Source organism: Epinephelus fuscoguttatus, linkage group LG1 (genome assembly GCF_011397635.1).
Source record: "Epinephelus fuscoguttatus linkage group LG1, E.fuscoguttatus.final_Chr_v1".
Lineage (NCBI taxonomy): Eukaryota > Metazoa > Chordata > Actinopteri > Perciformes > Serranidae > Epinephelus > Epinephelus fuscoguttatus.
In genome coordinates this window covers 40,514,259-40,539,429 of record NC_064752.1, presented here as the reverse complement: position 1 = coordinate 40,539,429, position 25,171 = coordinate 40,514,259, and the positions used below count along the sequence as shown (strand labels likewise).

The 25,171-nt window shown below is 40.9% G+C and overlaps 1 protein-coding gene across 1 annotated transcript; it reads right to left on the bottom strand.

The window, feature by feature from the left end:
• Positions 1-223: 223 nt before the first annotated feature.
• si:ch211-236h17.3 (carbohydrate sulfotransferase 11) lies at positions 224-25,171 on the bottom strand. The gene is made up of 3 exons (XM_049584033.1): positions 24,647-25,171; positions 9,431-9,510; positions 224-1,679 (listed from the first exon to the last, which is right to left on the bottom strand). The coding sequence occupies exons 1-3, from the start codon at positions 24,738-24,740 to the stop codon at positions 834-836; spliced, it is 1,020 nt and encodes a 339-aa protein (XP_049439990.1). The 5' UTR covers positions 24,741-25,171; the 3' UTR covers positions 224-833.

The window sequence follows — 25,171 nt, the reverse complement described above, 5'->3', positions numbered from 1 at the left end:
ACAGTCACATCAAGCTTGACTGGACTCTGCTCTCATATTTGTAAAAACTCCTAGATGACATCTTTGCAGCCATGATTTGTCAATGAAATAAAAGACTGACATGTAAGTCATGACTGCTGTATTCTGAGGGGTTTCAAGTGTCAGGTTTGCTGCATCTGCACAGTAATATTCAATCCAATATTCAAACCAGTAAACAAATTTTTGCTGAAATGCATTTATTTGAAAATTGTGAGAGAAACTATATATCTATTTTGGTTTATCTGACATTGTAGAGTCAGCAATAACACAATAAATAAAGACAATTTTGTTGCACAAAAATCTCTTCCTACAGCACAAAAAAATAAACATAGTCACAGTTACAAAAATTATTACCTGCTCGGGTCAAATAAGGCCCACAATCAGAGGCACATACGTTTGGAGACATTCACTGTCTGGATAAGATTTGAATACTTTCGTGAAGCTACTGGAGATTATATTTGTCGTGCAAATTACAGTTTTGAAACAGCAGATGACAACTGAAATTAAATTAAACCAAAAACTGAATGGTAATTCACACTTTTAAAGGCAGTGACCAACATCCACTGGATCACTGTTTACAGTAAAACATAGTTTGCCTTCTTCAGGCAGCAACGATCATCTTGTGATTAAATGTCCTCTCCTATTTGTATCCTCTGTGTGCACAGAAGTCCTTCAGTCTGTAAAAATGAATTTACTTTGGTGCTCTCGGGATACATTTTCAACAGTAATTGCAGGGTCCATTTTAAGGCCTACACAGAGAGAAACAAGAGTCCAGGCTCCACAAGTTGAGTCTGTGGATGAGTGATTTCCCAGCCTCATCTAAATTTGAGGTAAGCTGGTATTGAGTAGTTGAAGAGCAAGAAGTCCATGCGATAGAGGTTGTACAGCTTCTTCTGGTAGAAGGGGCTGATGTTGTGGAAGAACTGGGCCGCCATATCTCCTGTAGTCCTGGTGCTCTTGGATGAGGCGGGGAAGCTGACCTGGTCCTCCACCCCAGCCAGCTGTAGCACGTAGCGGGAGTCCTGCTCCAGCGTCTCATATTTACCCACCACATCGTAGTGGATGAGGCAGGGGTGGCACAGCGAGTGCACCCGCTCCCAATGCTCGTTGAAGGGCTCTTCTCTTTGAGTTGCTGGGTCCACAAGGTAATACACAAACTCCTCGAAGGAGACGTCGTTTCCTCTCTCCAGAGCTTCCGGCTGTGGGTCTGGCCTGTGCCGTCGCACAATCTTTGTGCCGTATCGTTTATGAAAAGCGGTATTGTAGCTCCGAGTGAATTTGTTGCGGTATGCAGACACCAACCGCTCAAAGGGCTCACGTACGAAGACAAACTTCAGGTAGGAGCGTAGGCGCTGGTTAATCTGCGAGGTTGAGTACTCCGACAGAGTGCGGAGGTTTCCAGGGACGTGGGCCTCATTAGCGGGGATTGCCAGCGGATCTCTGAGGGATCCTGCAACACCTGTCAGAACCATGAGCACCCGCTTCCAGTTGGTGCAGGCCACTTTGGGCACATAGCAGTATAGCAAGCCATGCTGGTCATCGACGATGACGTGCTTGAGGTCCTCTGGGATGAGGACTCTGCGTTTGCGGGTGTAGGAGCGGCAGGCTTCTTCTAACACCTCCCGTCGGCCCTGATGGATCGCCTGTACTGCTGATTCAACCTGCAGGGAAAAAGAAAAGAAGAATTAAACAGCAAGAATTATTTATGTGTGAGAAAACCTGAAGCTATCACTAGTCTACTTTAAAGCGACATTTACATTCTACAGGACTTCTTTTTGTAGTTGTAGACATTATTTATAAGATTATAACAAAACTGTACTACCCATGTTAACTAGTGAGTGTTGGAAGATATCGGCCATAGAGATGTCTGCCTTCTCTCCAATATAGGAAGACAATTAGACTTGACTATCTAAAAGAAATAAAGTCGTTACAAGATTTCCACAGTGAACCTGCGGAAGGATCATTAGCGGTCTCTCCATTATGGACGATACCTCCAATACTCAGCAACTCACACCAAAACAATCTAGATTTTGGATTTTAGGGTGAACTGTCCCTTTCAGCATTTGTGACAGGAGAAAAGCTTATGTCATTCATATGTCACTTTTAAGTGAGCCCTTGAAGGAAAAACAAACCAGAATGTATAACATAAACTTTGGCCACGTGGAGCAGCTGCATATGACCAAGACCTACTACGTTCTCTGACAATGTTTATTTACAGACGCTTCCCCTCTGTAGGTCTTAATCTTGGTGCATCCCCGACGTCCACATACTGCCTTAATAAAATCGCGGGTCAACCAGTTCAGCTTGGCCTCCTCATGGCTCAAACGCCTTATTTACTTCTTTCATTTACTCAGCCTGGCTCACCACTGCAGCGGTCAGAGCCCAGAGTCTCTCAGTTTGACTCAGTGCCTGACACTATGTGTGGCTCTGTATTTACTGGCAGACATTGGAACATCAAGGATACACCAGACTGGCCAAAGACTGCAGAGCCAGCACTGACCAGTGCAGAGCCAACACTGACTGTCTCTTGTGTACCATATGTTTGACACTGTATTTCCACCTCCGACTTTAATTCCGTCATGTGAGCAATATGCAGATTGTGAAGGTGTTAAAATAGCCACCAGGATGCACCACAGGACAAACGTGCTATTCAGAGAGAAAGTTGAATGCATACACGTGTCAAATGTAACGAAAAGCAGCTCTTACATTCAAGCCGTATTCACGCTGTAACCAAATCCATATGTCCAACTTTTTACCGAAGCAAAGACAACATAATACATGTAAGATCCTCTGAAGGCAGTGTATAAAAAAAGAAACAAGGGAAGCTGTTTTATCCTGCTGTTTGAAATTTGATTAAAGAGCACTCAAATTATAAGGGTGTTTTGCAGCGCAAAGGTGGCACATTTACTGGATTAGATTCACATGTGATCCAATTTTCATTTGTAGTTTGTGAAGGAGGAGGAAGGACTTCTTTGCTTTTTATGTACTTTTAATCTAATCTCTTGTTACACAAACGTTAAAAGCTGCACTGATCAGTATTTCTTACATTACCAAATTCTGTGTGTGACGTGAAAGCCATCTCTTTTACAAAACCACAGGTCATTTTTACCAGACTGCCATTCCCATCACCTCTAAAACACATTTTAGCATCTTTCAGCTCTTTTTTTTTTTCTTTAGTTATAGGGCCTGAAACTGTTCGGTTTATGTTCATTCCCACTGCTTTCATCAACACTGTTTTAAGCTGCAGCCAGCAGCAGTATTGACCCTACTGTACACTGCCCAGCACCAAACAGCACACAAACAAAGTTAGCAACTAGTTGGTGAATACAGTAAAGTATTTAGTATTATTTAGCAGCTTAAGAAGCAGAAAAAGCTAATAGAGGGCAAATATTAGACTTCATTTCATCAGCTGCCAGAAACATGGCTTCAAATGAATGCTAAAGTTGCTTCCTTCTGCCCTGTGTGTAAGTGTAGATAGGCAGTTGTTTGCCAGTATAACCTATAAGGTTATAATTTGATAACATGGTTAGTGTTGTATTTACAGCTTGATCCACTGCCCAAAGCAAATAAATAAATAAATAAATAAATAAATAAACAAATGCAGCTTTAAATTCAATATCAAAAACATAACTGAGATGTGATATTAGAATCTAAATGGGATAATACTGAGAGTTTTAAAAATCATTTATTTTCTCTGAAAATTTCTAAATGTGTATGGTCATCTCACTGTGACTCAGATGGTTCGGATGTAAATATCACCTATGGACTGAAGGTGTAACAAAATATGATTTATTTCAAAATATTTGGTTGTATTCAAAATTAGCTGGGGATCTTTAAGAAGCTATATACTATATAAAATAAGCTATATAAACTTTTTATAATTGATTAAAACCTTTGATATCTGATTAAAAGATAACAGTGGCTGACAAGAAAATGCGAAAATGCAAATGGCTTTATCTAGCACCTATGTTTGATTTATCCATTCTGAGCCACTGTAGGAACAACATGGCAGACTCCATGGGAGAGCACCCACTCTGTATGTAGATATAAACAGCTAATATAAACATAGCTATGAATATTATATACCATTTCTGCCAATGAATGCCTACAAACTGGACCTTTAAATCAATAATATAAACATCTTTAATGAGCCATAGGAGCTGGATTTATTTTGTCATCTGCACAGGATGCTCGCCTGCAGGCCATTATCCTCCATTTCCATCACTGAGCAAAGGAACACAAAAGCATAGTTATGGGTTTACTTATAAATACACAAATAGACCTTGCATTAATCCATTAATCCAGTTCTCTTCCTATTTTCATCCTGACAGTTTAGCAGCTTCCTCGTATTGGGGAAGCGTTTAAGTGGAAAGGAAGAAGAAAATATCACAAGCAATTAAAAGTAAATGATGTCTGCTGGAGCCGGTTTGTTTTCTGGCATGTTCACCTTCCTTCTCCTCACAGGGAGATTTAACTGGGAACAGCTGTTACACAGCCTTACAGCACTGCGCTCTATGGATTCTCAGAGAGATACAGAGACTATTTACAGCCCCACCCAAGGGTGTTTATTAGAGATTTAAAAAAGCAAAATTGTAATAAACTTGACCACAACAGTCCTTTTGCGTGGACAAGTGAAGCATATTGAGCCATCTGTGTATGTGATTTAGCTCTTAACACAGTGGTATGAGGTTTTAAGCCTTTGATGCAGTGACTCTATTGTTGTTATCAAAGTAAGACATGCAGATTAACTGAGAGATATGGGATGATAAAGTCAGGGTGGAGAGGCTTATGACGGCAGTGGAAATGAAGGCTGTATACGCTCTGTAATTATGAGCTCTAAATACATCAGATACTGTTCACAGATTTTCCCCTTGAGCTTTCAGAGCTGTTAAAGCACATCTGCTGACACCAATGTGTAATTCCATGGTGGACAGCTGTCCATCATCAGCACTAAGTCATGAGTTACTCTAGATCAGTTACTCTGATCTAACAAAGATTTCAGGTTTGGTTCTTCATGAAAACATTAACTGGCTGAGTGAATTATGTGACTTTTGCAAAAATAACTTCCTGTCACATTTGCTAAAACTGTCATTATTATACCCTGACAAAAGTACATGACACAGGTAGTCATGTTCCTCTGCCTTCTCATAATGTCTAAAGGCATTTACAACTAGTGAATTTCCAGCACAGAGCTTTTATTTTGATGTGCCATTTCCTGCTGTAGAGTGAGTGAATAACGGATAGCTGCTTAACAGACACAGCAAACTAGCCCAACGACATGTCCAAATGCAAGTGTGACGCTGGATGTATTTTACTGTGTGGACCTTGAACTAAAGACTAAAGAGACATCTGGACTCTGTTGCTGGACCAGTTGGGAACCACAGATGTACAAGACTCCACCGCGTCTGATCTAAAAAACAATCAGAGCCAAGGAGTTTCTTAACACAGCTGTCAGTCATGTTAATCGGTGCTTCTGAACTGCGGTTAAACTGTCAAACTAGGCAGCTCTGATCAAAAATGAATCAAGATTCTGTCACTGCATTGCCTATTTCTCACCTGAAATGTTTCCAGAACCATATTTTAGTGACGATTGCTCCGGCCGGTGGGCGGAGCTTGGTTTCAACTCAACTGTTTTTGACATGTTAACTGAGAATATCTAGGGTGAGAAATAGGCAATACAATGAAAGAATCTTAATTCATATCTGATCAGTGCTGCCTAGTTTGACAGTTTGACTGCAGTTCATGAGCAGTGATTGGCATGACTGACAGCTGTGCTAGAGACTACGCGGCTCTGATTGGCTGTTTTTGTTCAGACATGGTGGATTCTAGCAAATGCCATTAGAAGCACTATATGGATTAGGACTGATTTTAAAATCTTAATGATTACTTTTAGGGCTCTTCATGGCCTGGCTTCAGATTACATTTCAGACCTTTTAATCCCTTATGAACCTTCTCGTAGTTTGAGATCCTTGGGCAGAGGTCTTTTGTTTGTTCCAGAGTCCAGACTGAAGGATAAAAGGGACAGAGCTTTTGAAATCAGGGACCTGCCCTAGGATACCGCGGGGGCTACCAGACAGATCAGGGTGTCTGAGTCACTGTCTTCGTTTAAGTCTCTCCTAAAAATGTACATCTATAGGAAAGCATGTCCTGTTTTTATTTGAGCTGTCTATTTTACTGCCATCTTATTGACTTTAATTCTCGTTTATTATCTTGATTTAAGTCCTTGCCTTCTTTTATTTTATCTTTCACGTTGGTGACATTTTCTGAAATTTCAATTTGTTTCATTCTCCTTGTGTTTAAAATGTGTTTAGTTTTATTGCAAAGCACTTTGTAACTGTGTTTTGAAGGGTGCGATATAAATAAGGTTTATTCTGTGTAGTTAAAACAGTTTGTATAAAGGTTGGCTGATCAGATTTCTGATAGATCCGATAGGCTTGTATCAATTCTCGTCCAGTACAACGTTGCAGTGTAAGTAACCATCTATACTCCTCTCATTACAATCCCCTCCTGTCACACATCTTTAATGGTCGCCTTCTGCTATAGGCTACAGGAAGAGCTGTTAGACCAATAAAATTTCACCTCTGTCTCTCCATTCAAATCTGTTTTTCTCTCACCCTGATGGCCTGACACTTTACACTGTTGAGTCATCTGTCGACACAGTATTCCCCACCCTGATATCCCCTTTCTTTCTGGATAAACAACTCCATCAACTCCTTACAGATACTGGACATTACTATGGGACAGACAAAACTTATAACTACATTACCACTGTAATGATACTAAAGCTTACAGCAATAACTTTAAACTGTTATGTCAGCATCGTTTTTTTATGGACATTTGATTACTGTTGTTTGTTGTGTTGAACAGCAGAGGATAATGACACTGACTGTCTTTATTAAAGCAAAACAAGAGTGAAGGCGCCAGTATGCTCCATCAGAACTGCTTGTCAGACAGCCAAATAACGCTTTCATCTTTTCATAGCCTACACAAACTTACACTGTATGCTACTGTGATGTCCATTCCTTATGTGCCCACAGTAAACAAGCAACTGCTTATGTTACTGTCTTATGATACTGCCTTACTCTGTTTGTAATCTATACATGCCAAGAATCCCACCATAATCATAATTTTTCTCTCGCTCTCATCAAATGCAGCTCTTAAATTACTCAGGTCTTAATTGGCTGACAGCACCCGTACAAACCCATAAACTCTCCTCAATAAATGTCATTGCTGTAATTCAACAAAGATGGCTGACTTTTTGTTTTTGCTGGATAAAGCAACATTAAAGCAACTGAACCTGACATGAAAAATATCACAACAGTCAAGATATCACAAAGATCTGGGTGATTTGTTTATCAGCCACAGAGTTACCCTGACCCGAAGAGAGTCTGCTTGCAGTTCGGCTGAGGTGGGTTTATCAGGGCAGGCGCAAAACAGATGGATTTAATTTGATTACATTTCAGATGCTGATAGCTGAAAGTAATGCATTTATTCTTTTTACATATCTGTGCTTACTCCTGCTTAAGTTCAAACATAGAGGCTGAGCATTTCCCACACGCAATGATCTGGCAACCAAATCACCAGAAAAATGTTGGCATTGTACATTTCTGCAAAGCACAGATGTGTTACATTTGTACATTATTATGTTGTGGATTTGATGAAACTTGTTTCAACAATGCTGTGGTTAAAGAATGGTTAGGTTTAGGCACAAAAATCATTTGGTTATGGTTAGGAAGAGATCATGTTTTGGCTTTATCCTGACTGGAAAAGCAGCAATGTCTTGGTAAAAAGCAACCACTTTTTGTGCCTAAAAGCTGCTGGAAACACCACCACAGGTCGCTACAAAACACCCATGTCTGGTGCCTAAAAAGCTGCTTGGTGTCATGCCAACCACCATCCTCTCCACCTCCAGATGAAAAAGTCAGCTCATACACTACATCACTTTAAAAACATTGATATGATACATATGAAACATACAAATGTAACATGGTTTGCAAAAACGTAAAATTCCAACAGCGACAAAGCTGGACTTTTAGAGTAACTCAATTAACAAACAAGACTAAGAGCCTACAGCAGTGATACTCAATGAGCGGCCAACGGGCCAAATCTGGCCCATGACAGGGTGCACGGTGGCCTCCCAACCATTTTTTAATTCACAATGAAGATAAGTTGATTCACAATGGGCTTTTTTTTACTGTTAAAAGGGAAATTTCAGTTTATTTCAACCTGTCTCCTATCGTCCTAAATTTGTTTCAAGTGACCAGTGACATAAAAATAGTGTGAATGGTTGTCTGTCTCTATGTGTCAGCCCTGTGATAGTCTGGCAATCTGTCCAGGGTGTACCCTGCCTCTCGCCCAGTGTCAACTGGGATAGGCTCCAGCCTACCCTCAAGAGGATAAGTGGTTACCGAAATGAATGAATGAATGATCTGAGGGGGTAGTGCAGGGTCAGCCATAGTACGGCACCCTTGGAACAGTTTTGGGGTTCAGTTCCTTGATAAACACACCTCAGCAGTGCCCAAGAGGCGAATTGGCACTTCCCCAGTTGCCAGTATACACTTGACTTGAACTGGCGATCCTTCTGAAAATACTACCTTACAATATTCACCTAGAATACCCTGCATGATTCACTTTCCCAACTGCATGTGATCATCAGTTGGGCATGATAAAATCTGTAACACCCCTGCTATAATCCTAATGGAACAATCTGTAGTATATCATACGGGTTTTGGATTGACCATTTATGATTATCTGTGCAAGTGCACTGGGTAGAATTCAAGGTGTGTCCAGGTGCGCACATTTTGTACATTTCAAAGGAAACTGCATGCAGAAGAGCGTGCACAAAGTTTTATAAATCGAATTAGTTTTTAAGTTCTTTTGTAACTTTTGGTTTGGATCTTATAAGATTTAAAGCTACAACCTTCCATGCGGTCTTGAAGCCACAATTCCTGTGAGTTGATCACAGTGTGGAAATGTTTTGAACTTAAATTTATTCAATTTTTATATTCAAACTCATAATAGCAGAAAAAGTATAGACCAGGTAAGATGTGAAACAATGACACTTTTCCATGCATTCAATACAGCGGATAGGCCAAATAATGTAACACTCATGAAAAGTGGTGTAAACTTGTTATCAGCCAGTTATTGCCTCTCCATGCTCCCAGGCATCAGGAACACACAAAGAATCAGGATCATAAATTTTCCATGCACCATCACCTTTGCCAAGAGCACTTATCTGAATATATCAGTCAGAGCTTGAAATTAAGTTTGCTTCCTAAAATATATAAATATTTTGCCAAAAAATGCATGAGTAAGCCTTACTTACAAATAAATATTCAATGTGCAGAAAGAGTTCAGGCTAGGCCTTAAAAGGAGCGATACTGCAGACTGTATGTGGTTAGAGAGGACTGACCTGGTCACCATCATAAAGCGTCTGTAGAGGACTCCTTCTTGACTTCTGCCCACTGCTTCTTTCACCAACAGGCTCTGAGGCTGAGGAAACACAACACATCTGCCATGAAATCCTAAGTTAGGCAACAATCAGACTTAACATAATGAAACAGCCTATTATAATACTTTATGAAATAACAACACTTCTACATTCAGCTAAACAATGTGGTCCACAAAAAAGAAAAATAAGTAAAAGAATAGAAGTTGGAATATGAGAAAATAAATAAACGTTCAAGTAGGAACGGACTGGCTCCATTGATTTTACACAAAATTGTAAACAGAGTTCTTTGGAAAAAATAAAAATAGACATAATAAAAAGTAATGTCATAAATACAAATAATAAATAGTTACAATAATAAATAATACATAGTATCAATTAAACACTAGGAAACAGTAGATGTTAAACAGTAGAAACCCTACAGAGCAAACTGCAGGAACACAGAGAATTCCCATTCCCATTCCCATTTTGCATGGGAGCAATACTGGCAATTTTATTGGTTTGTTATTGCCATGGTTGTATCTGCTCCAGTGCTCTTGTAATGGTAGATTATAAAGGTTTTGGCTGTTCAGACCCTTTCAATTTAGAGTCCAGTTAATTTTCTATATTTAAAACATTACTCTCGTCAGACTGTGTGTGTTAATGAGAAGCAGAGAGGTAAGTCAGAGGACCGAGATAAAGCTTGGGTACGTTGAGAAGCTTTACTGGATGAGCTTTCACACCAGCGTTAGGTTACACAGCGTCACAGGGTCAGAGTCACAGTGCACAGTTTCACTGGCTAAACCTTAAGTTCATTTGGGCAAACATAGTGTGGCATAATGTGGCACTGCAGCTTTGTGATCTAATGCAGTGGAAACTTTAACCTACTGGAGTAAGATTCACCATAAATATAGCTTGAAACAAAATATGACATGAGACATCTGAAAGGTTGGTTTCTACGGTACCTTAAGTTTTTAAACTGCTTTCCATGTGATGAAGGTTTGTGGCGGTCATGTTCAAATTTTGTTTGCTTTCAAACAACAGAACAGAGTAAAAAAAAATGGCTTCTGTATTTAGTTTTATATAAAAGGAATAGGTCATTCACAATTTTAGGACATATGCTAATTGCTTTTTTACCAAGGGTTACATGAGAAGATCAATTTACATCTGTACATTAAATATGGAGGAACAGCCAAGAGATGTTAGCTTAGCTTAGCTCAAAGACTGGAAACAGGGGGAAACAGCTCGCCAGGCCCTGTCCAAATAACAAAATGCCTAAGAGCACCGATAACGCTTATGAGTTATCACCAATTAAACACTAGTTTGATTCACATATAATCTGAAGTTTTCAGTTTCCAGTTGTTATGCTAAGCTAATACGCATTTAGCTGCACTGTTGCTCTATATACTGTATTTAAATGTGAATAAGTTATTTCCATCAAATTCTTCCCCTATCACATGCTATTTGCTAAGATGTAAGACAGGTTAGCTTACATTATTAGTCAAAAGATGAAGGCTGCTTGACTTATCTCACCAACTTCTTTCAGTTGTTTGCTTATTGTACAGAGACTGATGGTAATACCATATTAATTATGTGACCAAGATGCAAAAACCTGCAGTTATTAATCACTTTACACATACTACAGCCTGTCTCCAGTCATGAAGTTTTACTGTTGGTAGGGCTTGGTGTCATTTAAAAAAAATACGATACCACTACCAATACCAGTACCTTTAAAGTTATACCAATTTACCTTATTCAATACCACTAGTTTGAATGGAGTGGTGTGTAGTTAAGACATACTTTCAAACGTTTTGATAGCATTTTGGTTCGCTTAACTGCCAACTTTGGCAAAACACCCCACTCAGCTGTTTAGGTTGTAGCTGCTGTAGCTGCTGTAGCTGCGGCCAGCTGCGCGCACACAGTGACTGGGCTTACCGTTAACATCGCAAGGCTAACATCAGCAGAGTCCAGAGTTTATTGGGACTGTTTAACAGCTTTGTTTGGAAATTAGCCGCTGCTGTGTTAGCTTATGTGAACCTGGAAGACACTTAAGTAACAGTTTACAGGCAGGAGATCGTTTCTAGAGACAGCAGCAACAGAAAGTTTTCTGATCCAGCACAAACTTCGTACAGTTCAGGATCAGAACCTTGACACAAAGGATTGATTGCAGGAAATGTCTGACTGGAGACGTTTTGATACTACTTGGTACTGGGTTATTTTGGCCCATACCCTATAAAATATCAAGTATCAATACCCAGCCCTACATATCGGTCCAGAGATTTAAACAATTCAACAAAAATAAAGCAAGAGAATTTATATTATAATGAAATGAACTGAAGGTTGCCTGATTTGGGTTTTCATATCTCAGTTAAAACAATACTTCTCAAATTGATGAAGTGGTGAGAGATAACCCAGTGAAAACAAGACAGCTACTCAGGAAATTGAGTGACTCTGTGCTTCAGGTTTATTGCTGCCACCTATAATAAATTCAATATAACTCAGTTGCCTACAATTCTTAGGAAATTCTTTCTTTGGTCTGTATTACTGAACAGAGGCAGTGCAGCCCATGCCAATCAAAGATTAACATGTGGCTTCTACACAGACAAGCAAAATGGCTGGCATGATATCCAGTTATTATCCTCAGTATTTGGTTTGGTGCATTAAAATCTTAAGCTTTAGGCAAAATGCAAAGAAAGGAAAGACACAGAAGTTGCTGAGACATGCTTTGTCAATGCATAAATAGTAAAATGGAGGAATATTTGCAAACAGAGCCCTGAAGCTGTAAGCCGCTGAGTCAAGGAGCAAGAAATCTGTTTCAACTGCTCATTTCACAGATCTTATGACTGTCATTCTGCAGTGTCGTCATTCAAACGTGTGTTAAAGTCTCACTGACTTCAGTATGTTTTTATTAATGCTTCCAAACAGCCTTTTTACATCAACCACATCCCTTCAGCATTGTATGCTGTCCTTAAGCTCCACAGATGCTTAGAATGCAATAACATTTGTCATCTGTATGCAACTGAATTTACAAGTACGTGGGACTCAATGCTAATTAGCGGCATTCATTCAAGAGCCCAATCACATCCAGAGAATGATGCATTGACACACAATATTGAAACTACAGGAAGAGTCAGCTGCGTGACCATGTCTGTGTGTGTCTGCCGCTTTCCACACTGTGGTGTGATCGGCTAGTCATGTGTGCCAAGCAGCTTATGAGCTGTAAACCCACCGACACACTCACAGTCGAGACCTCTGATGAGACATGTGCAGTAATGAACGTGTAGTCATGGCCAAACTATGGAGGAATAAAGTAGATCTTATGAAATGTCTGACTGAGTTATATACTGTGGGCAACTCAAACTCCAACAGGAAAATGAATCCACACATCTTTGGTTCTAGAAATCTGGTGACGTAGTGACTATACTAACTAAGCCTTGTTTCCACCAAGAAGCTGTTACACATTACAACATTTATTTTTGCGTTTCCATTCTCAAAAGTTATGGATGGTAATAGAACCCTTCCATTTTGTAGCTACTTTTGTCTTCCCTCAGTTAAGGTACCTAGCACACTGATCTGATACTAAAATGGTTAGCTAGAAACACTGCAGTCCATTGACTGGTCAAGAGAGAATTGTCAGTCTTGCTCTTAGAGTATTCAACGCACAAACCGGCTATTTTTAAATCGAACGCAACAGAGACTCTAAACACTCCAGACTGTTCTTTTTTGTTCTAAAAATATCGCAGTGCTACCCTGTTCCTTGGACCATAAGCGAGGTGCAGACGTTCCTCTGCATTGCCCATGAAGAGGAATTGTAGCCAGAGTTGGACAGAACAGTGACACAACTATTTGGTAACAACTCAGCCTACATTTGAGAGTACTGTCTGCAGTGGAAACGCAAAACAGATCTAGGGTTTACGTACATGTCTGCACTGGTTACGTTCTTGTTCTAAGAGTACTATACTGTGTTAAGTGGAAACATGGCTAAGGCTATTGGGTGCTGAAGTAGCTGGCAAGCTAACGTGATATCAAGCCGGGCTAATGCTAGTTAATCACAGAAGCACCTGGGCTTCTCTCTTTTTTTCTCCCCCTTTTTTTCTTTTTCTTCTTCTCCTCCTCCCCCCAGGGCTTCTCGTATACTATTTTATTCAATAAAAAGTTACTGGAAATGGAAAATAAAGCTCCCCAAGCGGTCAGTTGGCAACCAGGTCGGCTTAGCTCAGTCACTAACGGAATAATAGTCTAAGTTTACACAGTTAAATAAAAAGATGCAGTTGTACCATTAACTCCTGTCATACAAATGTCCACAAACCACTGAGGAGCAATTTTTACATACAGAGATTAAATAACAGTAAATGCTGATACAAAGCTAATTAGCTACCTTCCTCATTTAGACTCTCTGGTTCTCTGTTACCTCAAAGGTCAGTGCTGGTAGGATGGCTGGCGACTGAACCTACTGAAATTTGCAGGTTAAACTTTACCAAACTCAATGTACTTTAAAGCTTGCATAGTTTGTATCACCCCCACAAGCAAATTCAGAGGTCACTGTGATTCAATTCATACCAATGGCAGTTTCACTGGATGAAATGCTGGTGGGTCGAGGGCTTAATAATGCACAGTGTGAACATGATGCCAAATGATGCCTTATTAGTGGAATGAGCAGAGACAGAGATGCTGCTGCCAAAGAAAGGTTTTGTCCTCTGCCTTGAGCTACCAACGTGATGGGAGCATTCTGCTACAGTACACTGATTTATCTGACCTGTTTTCTCATCACATTAACATGTCCTTATGGAAACTGCCAGTGATTCAGGGACATGTTTCCAACATGACCACTCCCTAAGCCATCCTTCCTAAATGAAACACCCTTCAGCAGAGGTAACGTCTGAAATTATTTTGGAACTGACAAATACCTGGCAGACTGAGAGTGTTTCAGCAACAAGCTGAGATGGCACATTGACTGGACTGAAAGAGTGCATTGTGTGTCATCACTCCCCTGCTAATGGCATTACTCAGCAAGAGAGGAAATTTACAATCCACATTTTGTTATGAGGTATTCCACAAAGAGCCAGATGAAAATATCAGAGAATTAACTGCTTAATTTGATAAAGCTGAACTGAATTTCCTAAAGCTGGATATCAGGGGAAGCAGAGAATGGAAAACTGGGTATTGTGGGGAAAACAGAGAAAATTTTATTTTGGTCACTCGAAGAAGACATGAAATAGTGTCTAAAAAAGTGAGAAAATGCTATAAAGACACAACTTATAAAGCTATGAAGTCAAACCATGTGCTATTCTAACCAAACACTGTCTCAACTGTTCGCCCAAATTCCTTCATCGAGGAGATTCACCAACCCCACCTAAGACCTACTCAAAGGAAGGAGTAGTCCTGTTGGTTTAACCCTGTCTAGACCCAAAACTCCGCAGCATTCCTCCAGACTCGCACAAAACCGAGGGCTTCGGAAATGCAAAATATAGAAAGGCCGATGTGTGTTCCTCCCGTCCAAGCCATAAACGGAGCTCTGTGTTTAAGTCCCACTGGGAAAACTGGGGCCCCCTCCCCCCTCCTTGGCCTCTCCTGCCAAAGAGCAGCTTTACTGAGAGACACACTGTACAAGGGAAAGCCTGATCCTTTTAGGCCACAAATGTGTGTGTAAAGGGTGTTAGTGCAAAGGCAGAGGCATGTGGGTGGTGTAGTGTCTGTGTATTGAGTCTTTGGAGAGTGCATGCAGATGTAAGTCTTTCTGATCCTGTTCAGAGACAAAGGAAATTTTAGTTAACTAATTTTGGTATATAGTGGCATGTTTCAGCACACCTGCATTTAAAAAAAAACTTTCTGCGCATTAACAGAGTGATGATTAAAACTGAAGACAAGCTGACATATGCAGCTGTTAGATAAGCAGATGTCGCAAGCTGTCTGCTCTTTTGGATCCTCTCCAATGTTTAAATCATTAACTGGAGACTTGATTGCTTGCCACAGTCAGCTCTGCACTCTGTCAAGTCCTTTAAATGTGTCATGAATTTTTGGAACTTTCCATTTTCGTTCACCAAAAACCAGCATTTTGCATAATCTCAGTAAAAATGGGACTAAGAGAGAGTCAACAGCAATTCTAGCAGCTCTGTGAGGAAGTACTAAGGCACAGTGCTGCTTTGAGTGCTAAATGCTAGTGTCAGCATGCTGCAGTAAAATGTAAACACGCTGATATTCACCACGTTGACCACCTGAGTTTATGCTGCATTCACATACTGTCAGCTGAATGGAAAGAACAGCAAAACTTCCTGTTATTATGACCTGAGAGTCTTTCAGCTTTATTCCAAGGTCATTACCTGCACTGCAAAGGCTGATGCTAGAAAGGATGGTCTGGAGGGACAGGGAGGGATGCTCTGCTGTGATAGGTTGTTACATCATCAGTTGTTCATACTTTTACAAAGCAATGCAAAAATGTTGATTTTGACCACAGCGACAAAACTTTTTTTTGCTATCATCGCAGGGAGTTTCATTTATCACAAATCATCATGTTTTAGAAAGTATTCATTTGTGTTTTGTTTATAAAAATCTGGAGGCTTTACTGAGGCTGGAGAAGCAGTCAATAAGAAGAGACCCAGAGCATGTTGGAGGCTCCATGTCCAGGGGTGTGTGGATACTGGGGGACAGCTGGCAACAGGAACTCTGCCTTGAGCACGGACCCCCACAGACATCTCACCTCTCACATCTCTCTGGGTCTCCTAACACCCACTTAAGCCCCTTTTATACTGCCTAATCAAGGTGGTAATATCATGCTGTTATTCCATTTTGCAGCTCTGTATAAAAGGTACAATCAAGGAAAGAAGGGACAGAGTTGTCTCACCTCTGTGCTGGGAATGGATGTAGTGACAGTGCTGAAACATTGTCTGTATAAATGGGACAGTCGTCAGGATGGGATAATGGGTGGCATCGGTGCGACATTGTGACAATGTGTTATGTGCGCAACCCACTGCGGGAAAATTAAAAGGTAGCTTGCAGCAGTTAGCGTCTAACTTAAAGAAGAACAAGAACAGCGGCCAAAAATGTCCACAGAGTGGGAAAACAATGAGATCTGGGAGCTCCTAACCCTCAGCCACGTAACACAGACGGTAAATGACTATCATTGCCATGTAAAGCCATTATTATTGTTTATCAAGCGCTGCTGACACATATGTTATATGTCACACTAGAAGCTAACACTGTTGTGTTATATGTCACCCCTATCAAGTTTCTATTGATTCCGCTATGTAAGTGTGCTGTCCAAAATAATGCCTAGGAGCAGCATGCTGCCACCATCATTTGGTTCTGTGTAAAAACACAAAGGCGGCATGAAGAAAGGACTTTGTAGCAGCCCTATAGCATGATCTCTGGGTAAAAAGGGCTTGTGACTGCCTCCCCAGCCTGGGAAAACCCTCCAGCATACTCTGGGGGCCCTGGCTTGACTCTCAGCTGCCTGTCTCTATCCCACAGCCCCTAAGCAGGCTCAAGCAAGCCCCACTGGCCCAAGCTGTGCTCTGCTCCTCTGCCAGAAAACCAGAGGGAGGATGGGAGTTCGGTGAGGTTTGTGCCCATCTCTGAGGGTCCTCTGTTGGCTTTCCTCCATTGTCCACATAACCCTGGATGTGCAGCTGTGGACTTTGTCATTTTTCAGGGATTTGGTGATCCTGCTCTCTGAATGATGTTCACTATGATTGTATGAACAACATTTTGTGGTCTAGCAAATCACAGTGGGATAAAAACACATCCTGTCCAAAACCTCTGACCCATCCATTCTAGCATCAACCCACTGCTAACCTTGTAGTCACACCATATAGACTGCTTTAATAAGATATTTGTTATGTTACGTATTGGTAGCGTTTCGCTAACATGAGAAACCACAGTGAATCAGAGTGAATAGCTCATTCAAAATTCTATTACTTGACTGTATTATTGTTAATACTGAGTTTTTCTTGCGATGTAACTGCCAAGCAACGGTGTCTTTGGAGCCATTTTGCCAGTTGTCAGATCAGACTTCTGTAGTTCTTCTCATCAAGTGGGAAATACTGTTGCTGATATCACCGACTTGGAATCACAACAAGGAGTTTTTAGAAAAGCCACAGCTGCTGTTGTGGTAAACTGTGTAAACAAAAGGTTCTGCTTAAGCTGAAGGGAATGGCTTTTCTGAATTTCTAAATTGTGTTCCAGTGAATTGAGCTGATATTTGACTGGATAATTGAATACTTGACCTGATGATGGTGCTAAGAATCAGAGGATCAAAAAAAATCATTTGGATTCATCCTCTGGGGACCATCACTGTCTGTATCAAATTTCATGACAATCCGTCCAGTATTTGTCAAGATATATGTCACTCTGGAACACAGGGATAAACCGATTGACTGCCGTTTGTAGGGTGAACCACACAGCAGCACAATGACTTTGGTAAAACAACAGAATTCTGTTGAGTGGAGGTCTTATTGAGCAATATCAACAGCAAAAGGACAAACCTGCAAATCAATCACTTGAGGATTTCGGCTCTGAAAGCAGATGGTCTTTATGGAAGAAAAAAAAATGCTCCAGGGTATTTGCTGAATCATCAGCTCTTGCAGCACTGTGTCATGAATATGCAGCTGGCTGGAGGAGAACAGGTTGGAACAGCAGGGCCACCCTGACCTGTCGGAAGATGGCCCCGGATGGCTGAGGATCTGACAGCAGTTAAAAGACTGAACTGATTTTAGCTGGCAACTGCAGCATGTGAGGATTAGGTTACACTGTTCCTTTGTGGATACTTTGTTTTGTTTTAATTGGACAATGTCACATACACAAGTCTTTGTGAGACTACAGGGACGGAGACTGATGCCATTTCTGAATTCAGTCCAGAGAAGCCCTGCTGTTGTTCCAATGAGGCTGGAGTGTTCATTTTTAAGACTCTTTTAGGGCCTCAAGTCAAGTCCAGACAAGGAAGGTATGAGGTGGGGGTACCTCTCCAGTACAGGGATAATGACAGTAGCCCCGAGGACCAAGCGATAGTCTCAAGTTCTGCTTGTAATTAAATAGCAAGAATAAGTTACCTAATAACCATCAACTCACATCTTTATCTATAAATGTTAGAGGTGACATGTAAATCAGTGTTTTGGGGTTTTATTCCCAAGGGGGTGTATAGGAGAAGATCCTCACAGTGCTATAAAACATACCACATACCAGACCATGCTGCCCCACGCAGCCTCCTCTGTCTTTTTGTCTGTGTAAACTTTATAGAGAAACCACAGCTGCCCTTATAAAATAGACACCACACACTGAAAGAAATGCTCATTTTAAAAGAGACAGTTCATCCCAAAAATCGAAAATTCATATTTTTCCTTTTACCAGGAGCGCTGTCTATCAGTCTAGATTGTTTTGGTATGAGTTGCCAAGTGTTGGCGATATCAGCTGTAGAGATGTCTGTCTTCTCTCTCCAATATAATAGAACTAGATGGCACTCAGCTTGTGGTGCTGAAAGTGCCAAGAAAATATGCCAGGTGAGCTTGCAGTAGATGCACGCTTCATAGTAATTGGTGTGTGTAGTTTGCTAGCAAGATAACAGTTCTTTGATGAAAGTGCTTACAACAAGGTCTGTGGATGGTAACTGAGTTCTGGAATGAGACATTTCTGTTGACTTGTTCAAATGTATTTTTTGGCGCTTTGAGCACCACAGTGCCATCTAGTTCAAACTCAGGACAAAACAATCTAGATTGATAAATAGCACTACAGGTAAGAGGGAAAATATGTATTTTTGATTCAGGGGTGAACTGTCCCTTTAATGAGTCATTTCTTCGGGAACAGAGTCAAAAGTCCTTGTAATTCTTTAAGAAAGACAAAATCTGGCAGAGCTGAGAACATTTGAGATCTTCTAACCCAGGTTGCTTGTAATGTGGTGGATCACTCTATTACTGTAATATCAAGAGGATGAGTCAAGATAATGAATGAAACATGTTGATCTGTACTGGAAACAAGTGAAATCATGCCAGACCAACAGGCAGATTTTGCACTTCAGGGTAAAAAAAAAAAAAAAAAAGATGTCATGATGGGTTGAAATGGTCAGTTTTTCCAGTGGGGAGACATGTCATGCTCTGTAAAACTATTATTTCCACCCTCTGTCTCTGTGACTGTGCAGCATACACGGCAAGTACAGTGAGCCAACTCTGCATCTATGTAATTATCCTAAATTTAGATTAGCGCTGCGAATCCTGTGGCAAGAAACGGGTACATTCAAAAACGGGACATTTGATACTGTCTAACTCTGACTTGGTGGTGCATTCCTTTGTTATGTGCTTGCTCTCTTGCAGCTTTATATAGTCTTTGAACAAACAATATGACCTCTACCCCATATGGAGCAAGGGAGGGAAGGTGTTCTAAATGCAAATAGGACGGACTGGCTGCATATCTGAAACCAATTTAAACTGATTTAAAGCTGACAGGCAGCTTTAATGTCTGAAACATGAGATGCACTCCGTATACATTCAAGCTACTCAAGAACAAAAATACCGGAGGCAACCTCTTAGATGCTAAATAATCACCTTCAGATGTTTCACCGGCCACTGATATAGCGCTGACATACCTGCTTTTATCAATGCATGTGTGAGCCCATGATGGCTACTCCACGAATCCTGTGCCTCTTCCCAGCACTGCTTGTGCACATCCTCAGATATTAACCAGATATCACCAAAATGCAATTAAGCACACTATACGAGGCGTCCGTATCAGAATGTGAAGTGAAGTCAGCAGAAGACTAAACAAACAGTGGCTTCAGGTTTTAAAGAGAAACTAACAGAGGTTGTTGCGTCTTCCACTTCTGTCGATCTTACCCTCATCTGTCGCCATGTTTTATTATGGTGGCTTTGTGCAAAATCAGAGGTTCTCAAGGGAGAAATTTGGGTGTTAGCCAAGGATGATTTGGCCCTAATGTGTCCCTAGTTGGATATACTTTTTAATTCTCCAGGCACATATAATGTAGGCAGTAAAGTATGTGAACAGTGCTGCTCACAGTGCATCAACTTATCTTGTTGTATGCCTTGGTGAAAATCAAGCAAAACACTAGTTTTAATGATGGCTCACACATCCCTGGCACACTGGCATAGAATCTAACTTAAGTAAAGCTCACAATGAGAATTTGTTCCATCGACTAACTGCTAATCATCTCAACAGTGCTGACCTTTGTAGAAACTGAGAGCTTGAGAGTACAAAGTGAAGGAAGCTATCATTTTAGCTGCTGCAGCATCTAATTTTCTAAAATCCTCCTGCCGGAATATAAAGTGTTCCACAAAACATTTGGCACAGTTTGCAGTAAGTTATCATATCTGCTAACTAGCTGATTTTTTGGCCACTCAGGGGCAGCCGACACAAACTGAAACATAACACTGACATATTACCTTTTAAGGTGATATGGAAAATCTATTTAAACATCCAGCAGTTACGGCACAACATTATCATTCATTTGGCACAATGTGTTTGGCCACCTGGAGAATATAATAGCATGTCTACACAGGAGGTGCTTCAGCCATGTTTTTCAGTCGTCAGTCTCACAGACCCCTGATGGATACAGATAGGCCGACAGATATTTTAATGAATACAGCTGTCTACACAGGCTGTGTAATGGCTCCTGTTTTATTTGTGCTATATGTGCGTAAAGGCAGTCCACTAACTACAATGATTGTGTGTTAGACTGCTGCCAAAACACTGAGAAGGGTCCAGGGTACACGCTGGATCTCATTGCCCTTCCACTTCTCCCGATCCTTACCCAACAACACTATGCCACGTGTCCTGTGTCACCACATCTCTTCTGCGCCTTCTTCCTTTCTCTCAGTTGTTGACCATTAGCTCTGTGGCCGTGCAGTGTTTGAATGTATTATAAGAACAGTGCCAATGTGGCTCGCTAACGTTAGCAGAGATGCTAGTGGAGGCATGTTCTTTTTTTTTTTTTTTTTTACCTAGAATGGCAAAGGCATGACCCTTCCTACTCTGCCTTTGACTGGCTTACCCTGATATTCTTCCACTAACACTGACCAGTGTCACTCCTAAACCAAACCAATCCTTGCTAACGTTAGCTGAGATGCTAGCAGAGATAAGTTGGGGTCAGTAGTGTCAATGGATCCTGTGCGGACACAGACAAAGGACTTAAACTGCTGGTAAGCATGCTGCTATCAGCATGGTTACGGTACTTTTCTACAGTCTCACTTTCAGGAGAGTCTTCTTTCCCATAAAAAACTAAAAGTGGAAAGCTTGGCCGGTATAAGTCATGGAAAATGAGAACCATGCTACTTTTTCATTTGTCTCAAACATCAAGTAAGTTTGTTAGGGTTAATTTGCCTAATTTGACATTGCACGTCCTTCAACGCAACTACTGGGCATCACAGTGTTGATGCTGAAAGAATACATCATGCAGCCCTAGGCTGACGCATATTAGAGCTACGTTATATCAATGGCTAACTTACAGAAAACTGTTTGCCGTCATCTTACATTACATATAATTTTATCCCCAGAAGATTACTGTAACAATTGATTTAATCACAAACAACAAACTTCTACGGACTTCCAAAACGTTCAATGGTTTTTGCTAATTCCATGACTTTTTTTGGGCTAGAGAATGAGACCGAAATTCCATGATGTTTCCAGGTTTTCTATGACCTTGGGAACCCTGTCAAACACTTTGAATTCTCATGGCAGGGAAAGCACAGGTTAGACTAATAATGTTAACGATGGATCTGTTGAAGTTTCCAATCAAGTGGTGTCCTATTAAACCATGATACCGAATGCACAATATCAGGGTCCTCAAACTGACACACCTGCAATGCAGCCATTGATTATGTCATGAATAACATTAGTGTTTTACCTTCTATTACCTGTAAAATCAGCTGTGAAAAATGCCTTTGTCTTATTAGCTACTAGTGAGTGCTTTATGGTGAATAAGGATTGGTGTGACAGTAGGAATACTGAAATGCTGTTATGTTCCTGCTACTCTGTCACAGGAGCAATGGACACTTTGGATCACTGCTAAACACCATTCAGAGGGAGCCACAGAGCGGAATTGCTGCCCACGTTTGGTTAGTGAAACCATACAGCTATTTTGGTGAGGTCCAAAAATGTAACCAACATATGATGCTTGCTCCAAGAGACATGAGGGGTCAGGAAATGGACCAGTCTATCAGAGGTTGCCCTTCAGTCTGGTTCCTGGACACCACCATCAATGTCTGGTATGACATCAATGAATTCACTGAGACTGTGGTGGATTTAATTTGCAAAACAACTGTACCCAAAACTGCAGTTAAATCATTTTTCAACCCGAAACCATGAATTACCAGAACCATCCAGGACGCCATAAACACATGCACTGCAGCCTGTCTGGAAACATGGACAATTATAAGGCAGCAGCCTACATTGTAAGAAGAGGCAAAAAAGGGACTAAATTGAAATGCACAAGTTGAAGGAGCTGACAGGATCACATCTGACTGGAGCTGTACCTTCTATGATTTCATGTGACAAATAAACTGACTGAACTGAATAGAGTTTAACAGAATAATAAATTGTGCTCTAAAACTTTTATTGTTTCTCCAGTAAAATCAAAAAGAAAGTGATGTGCTGAAAGAACTTCTAAAATGGGAGGACAACTCAGGGAGGCACACTGAACCAGCCACTGTATATGAAACATCAACACAAGAAAACTCCTGGAATGCATCGAACATGACAGCCTGATGAACAGTGCACAATCATCCAAGGGATTCAAGGTTTTTTATTTGACCTTGAATGCTTTCAACAGTCCCAACAAACTTACTTTAGTGGTGTAACGGCACATTTCAAGCAAATACTATTCAGGAGTATGTCAGGATGTAATCTGTCCCCACAAGAGACTGGTCGTTCATAGATTTCACATAACTCTAAACACTCTCTGCTCCATGTCTCACATCCAGAACTGACTGACTCTCTTAAAAACCCAAACCCTCCTCACAGCATGGGCTATATAAGCTTTTTTGGCCTGTGATATAGCTTGGCATGTCTGAATGAGGCCATTGTATGTGGCAGAGAGGGACCTGGAAGAGGTGAAACAGATCGAGGTCCTGCTCTGCTAACCAGCCAGCTGCAACCTCTCCACGTAGCAGGGGAAACACTCCACTAATCAGTTTGCTAATGAAACTGTTCCCCCACCAAGACCTGTGGTTTTCAGGGAAATCCAGATGCAGGATAAAAGTGTAGAAGGGCAAACATGATGGTAGGGGGGAAGGACATACTGTACTAAGAATCAATAACACACAGAAATCCTTTGAGTATCATGTGAAAGGCAGATTTTCTCCATTCAGGCACACTTGCATCAGATTATTACCATGCCTTACAGTAGTGTCAGTGCATGACATCAGTGGATTTGATTATTATGACGTGGACATGGCATGAGTGAACCAATACAGAATGGAAGCAGCTCGCCTGCTGTAACTACTGAGATCAGACCAACAGGCCATTAGACAGTTAGATATTATTTGCTATAATACAAATGATGTATTTCCAGGATACATCTAAAATATGTCATAACTGAATGCAATCTCATATCTATTGATAAAGACAAATATATAATCACAGGGCTGTGTAATACATAGATATAATATCAATATTGTGATGTGAAACTAGATATTTTCTTTGATTTTGGATATCGTATTATTATACATGGTGTCTTTTCCTGGTTTTAAAGGCTGCATTACAGCAAATTCGTGTAATTTTCTGAACTTACAGACTGTTCTATTATTTGCCTTTACCCATTTTGTGAAAAAACCAATAGTCCACCCTACAATATCGCTGCAATATCAATATCGAGGTATTTGGTCAAAAATATTGTAATATTTGATTTTCTCTATAGCCCAGGTTTAAAGGGTCTAGTTTAGAGTCTATATTCTGTAGGCTGTTTCTACATCCTGAAATAGATCCTGGTGGTACATTCTTATTTTATTTCTGTAATTAGACTGGTTATGAATAGAGGAAAAAATTAAAGACTTAAACTTGGCCTACTGAAACAGGGGTGGTGAAGCAATGATGAATCGACTGTAATATCTGACCTAGGCCTTTCTCTTCTTTTCCTCACTACTACTGAGGCATTACATTTATTTTATCTTCGATAAAGAAAGGGGAATGTTTAAACAGTATTTGTGATAAAGACTGAACATCTGGATGTATTGTGGCTATTGTGATGAAGAACCCCTGCTCACTCACCTGGCTTCAGACTGCTGTTAAAGTAGAGGATGACCATAATGAAACATCCCAGACACAAGGCAAAAACCATCCGAGTGACTTTAGGTTTCCTCATCCTGAGTCTGTGGAGACGAGCAAGGAGCCGAGCCCAATCCTGCAGCCAGGGTTCATGCGAGACGGACGCTGTTGTTGCTGTGACGGCCGTGTCTACTTTATCACCGATAAGAGCATCGATCCGGCTCGCTGACCTTTGCTGCTCCTTATCTTCCTGTACATCCTTGGATGTCCAGTGTGGAAGTCGCAGCGGTGAAGAGGGTGAAGGCAGAGAGAAATGAGCCAGGCTGCAGGTCCGCCGGTCCGCCGTGTCTCACCCTCACCGTAACGGTACTGAACGCCGGCTCACAGAGACGAGAACAGGAGGCATTACTGTCGGTGTATCCGAGCACAGGCCGCCGGTCTGTTTGTGTAAGGGGGGGTAACAGCCTCTTTCCAAAGGTTTGGTTCACTTGTTAACCCCTTTCTCCCCAAACATTAGCGGTGCCTCGA

Excerpts from the sequence above, each read along its gene's own strand:
- si:ch211-236h17.3 (XM_049584033.1), bottom strand. The coding sequence starts at position 24,740 with ATGAGGAAACCTAAAGTCACTCGGATGGTTTTTGCCTTGTGTCTGGGA. Across the intron at positions 9,511-24,646 it reads TAACAGCAGTCTGAAGCCAG|CCTCAGAGCCTGTTGGTGAA; the intron begins GTGAGTGAGCAG and ends GTGTTTCCTCAG. Across the intron at positions 1,680-9,430 it reads CGCTTTATGATGGTGACCAG|GTTGAATCAGCAGTACAGGC; the intron begins GTCAGTCCTCTC and ends TTTTCCCTGCAG.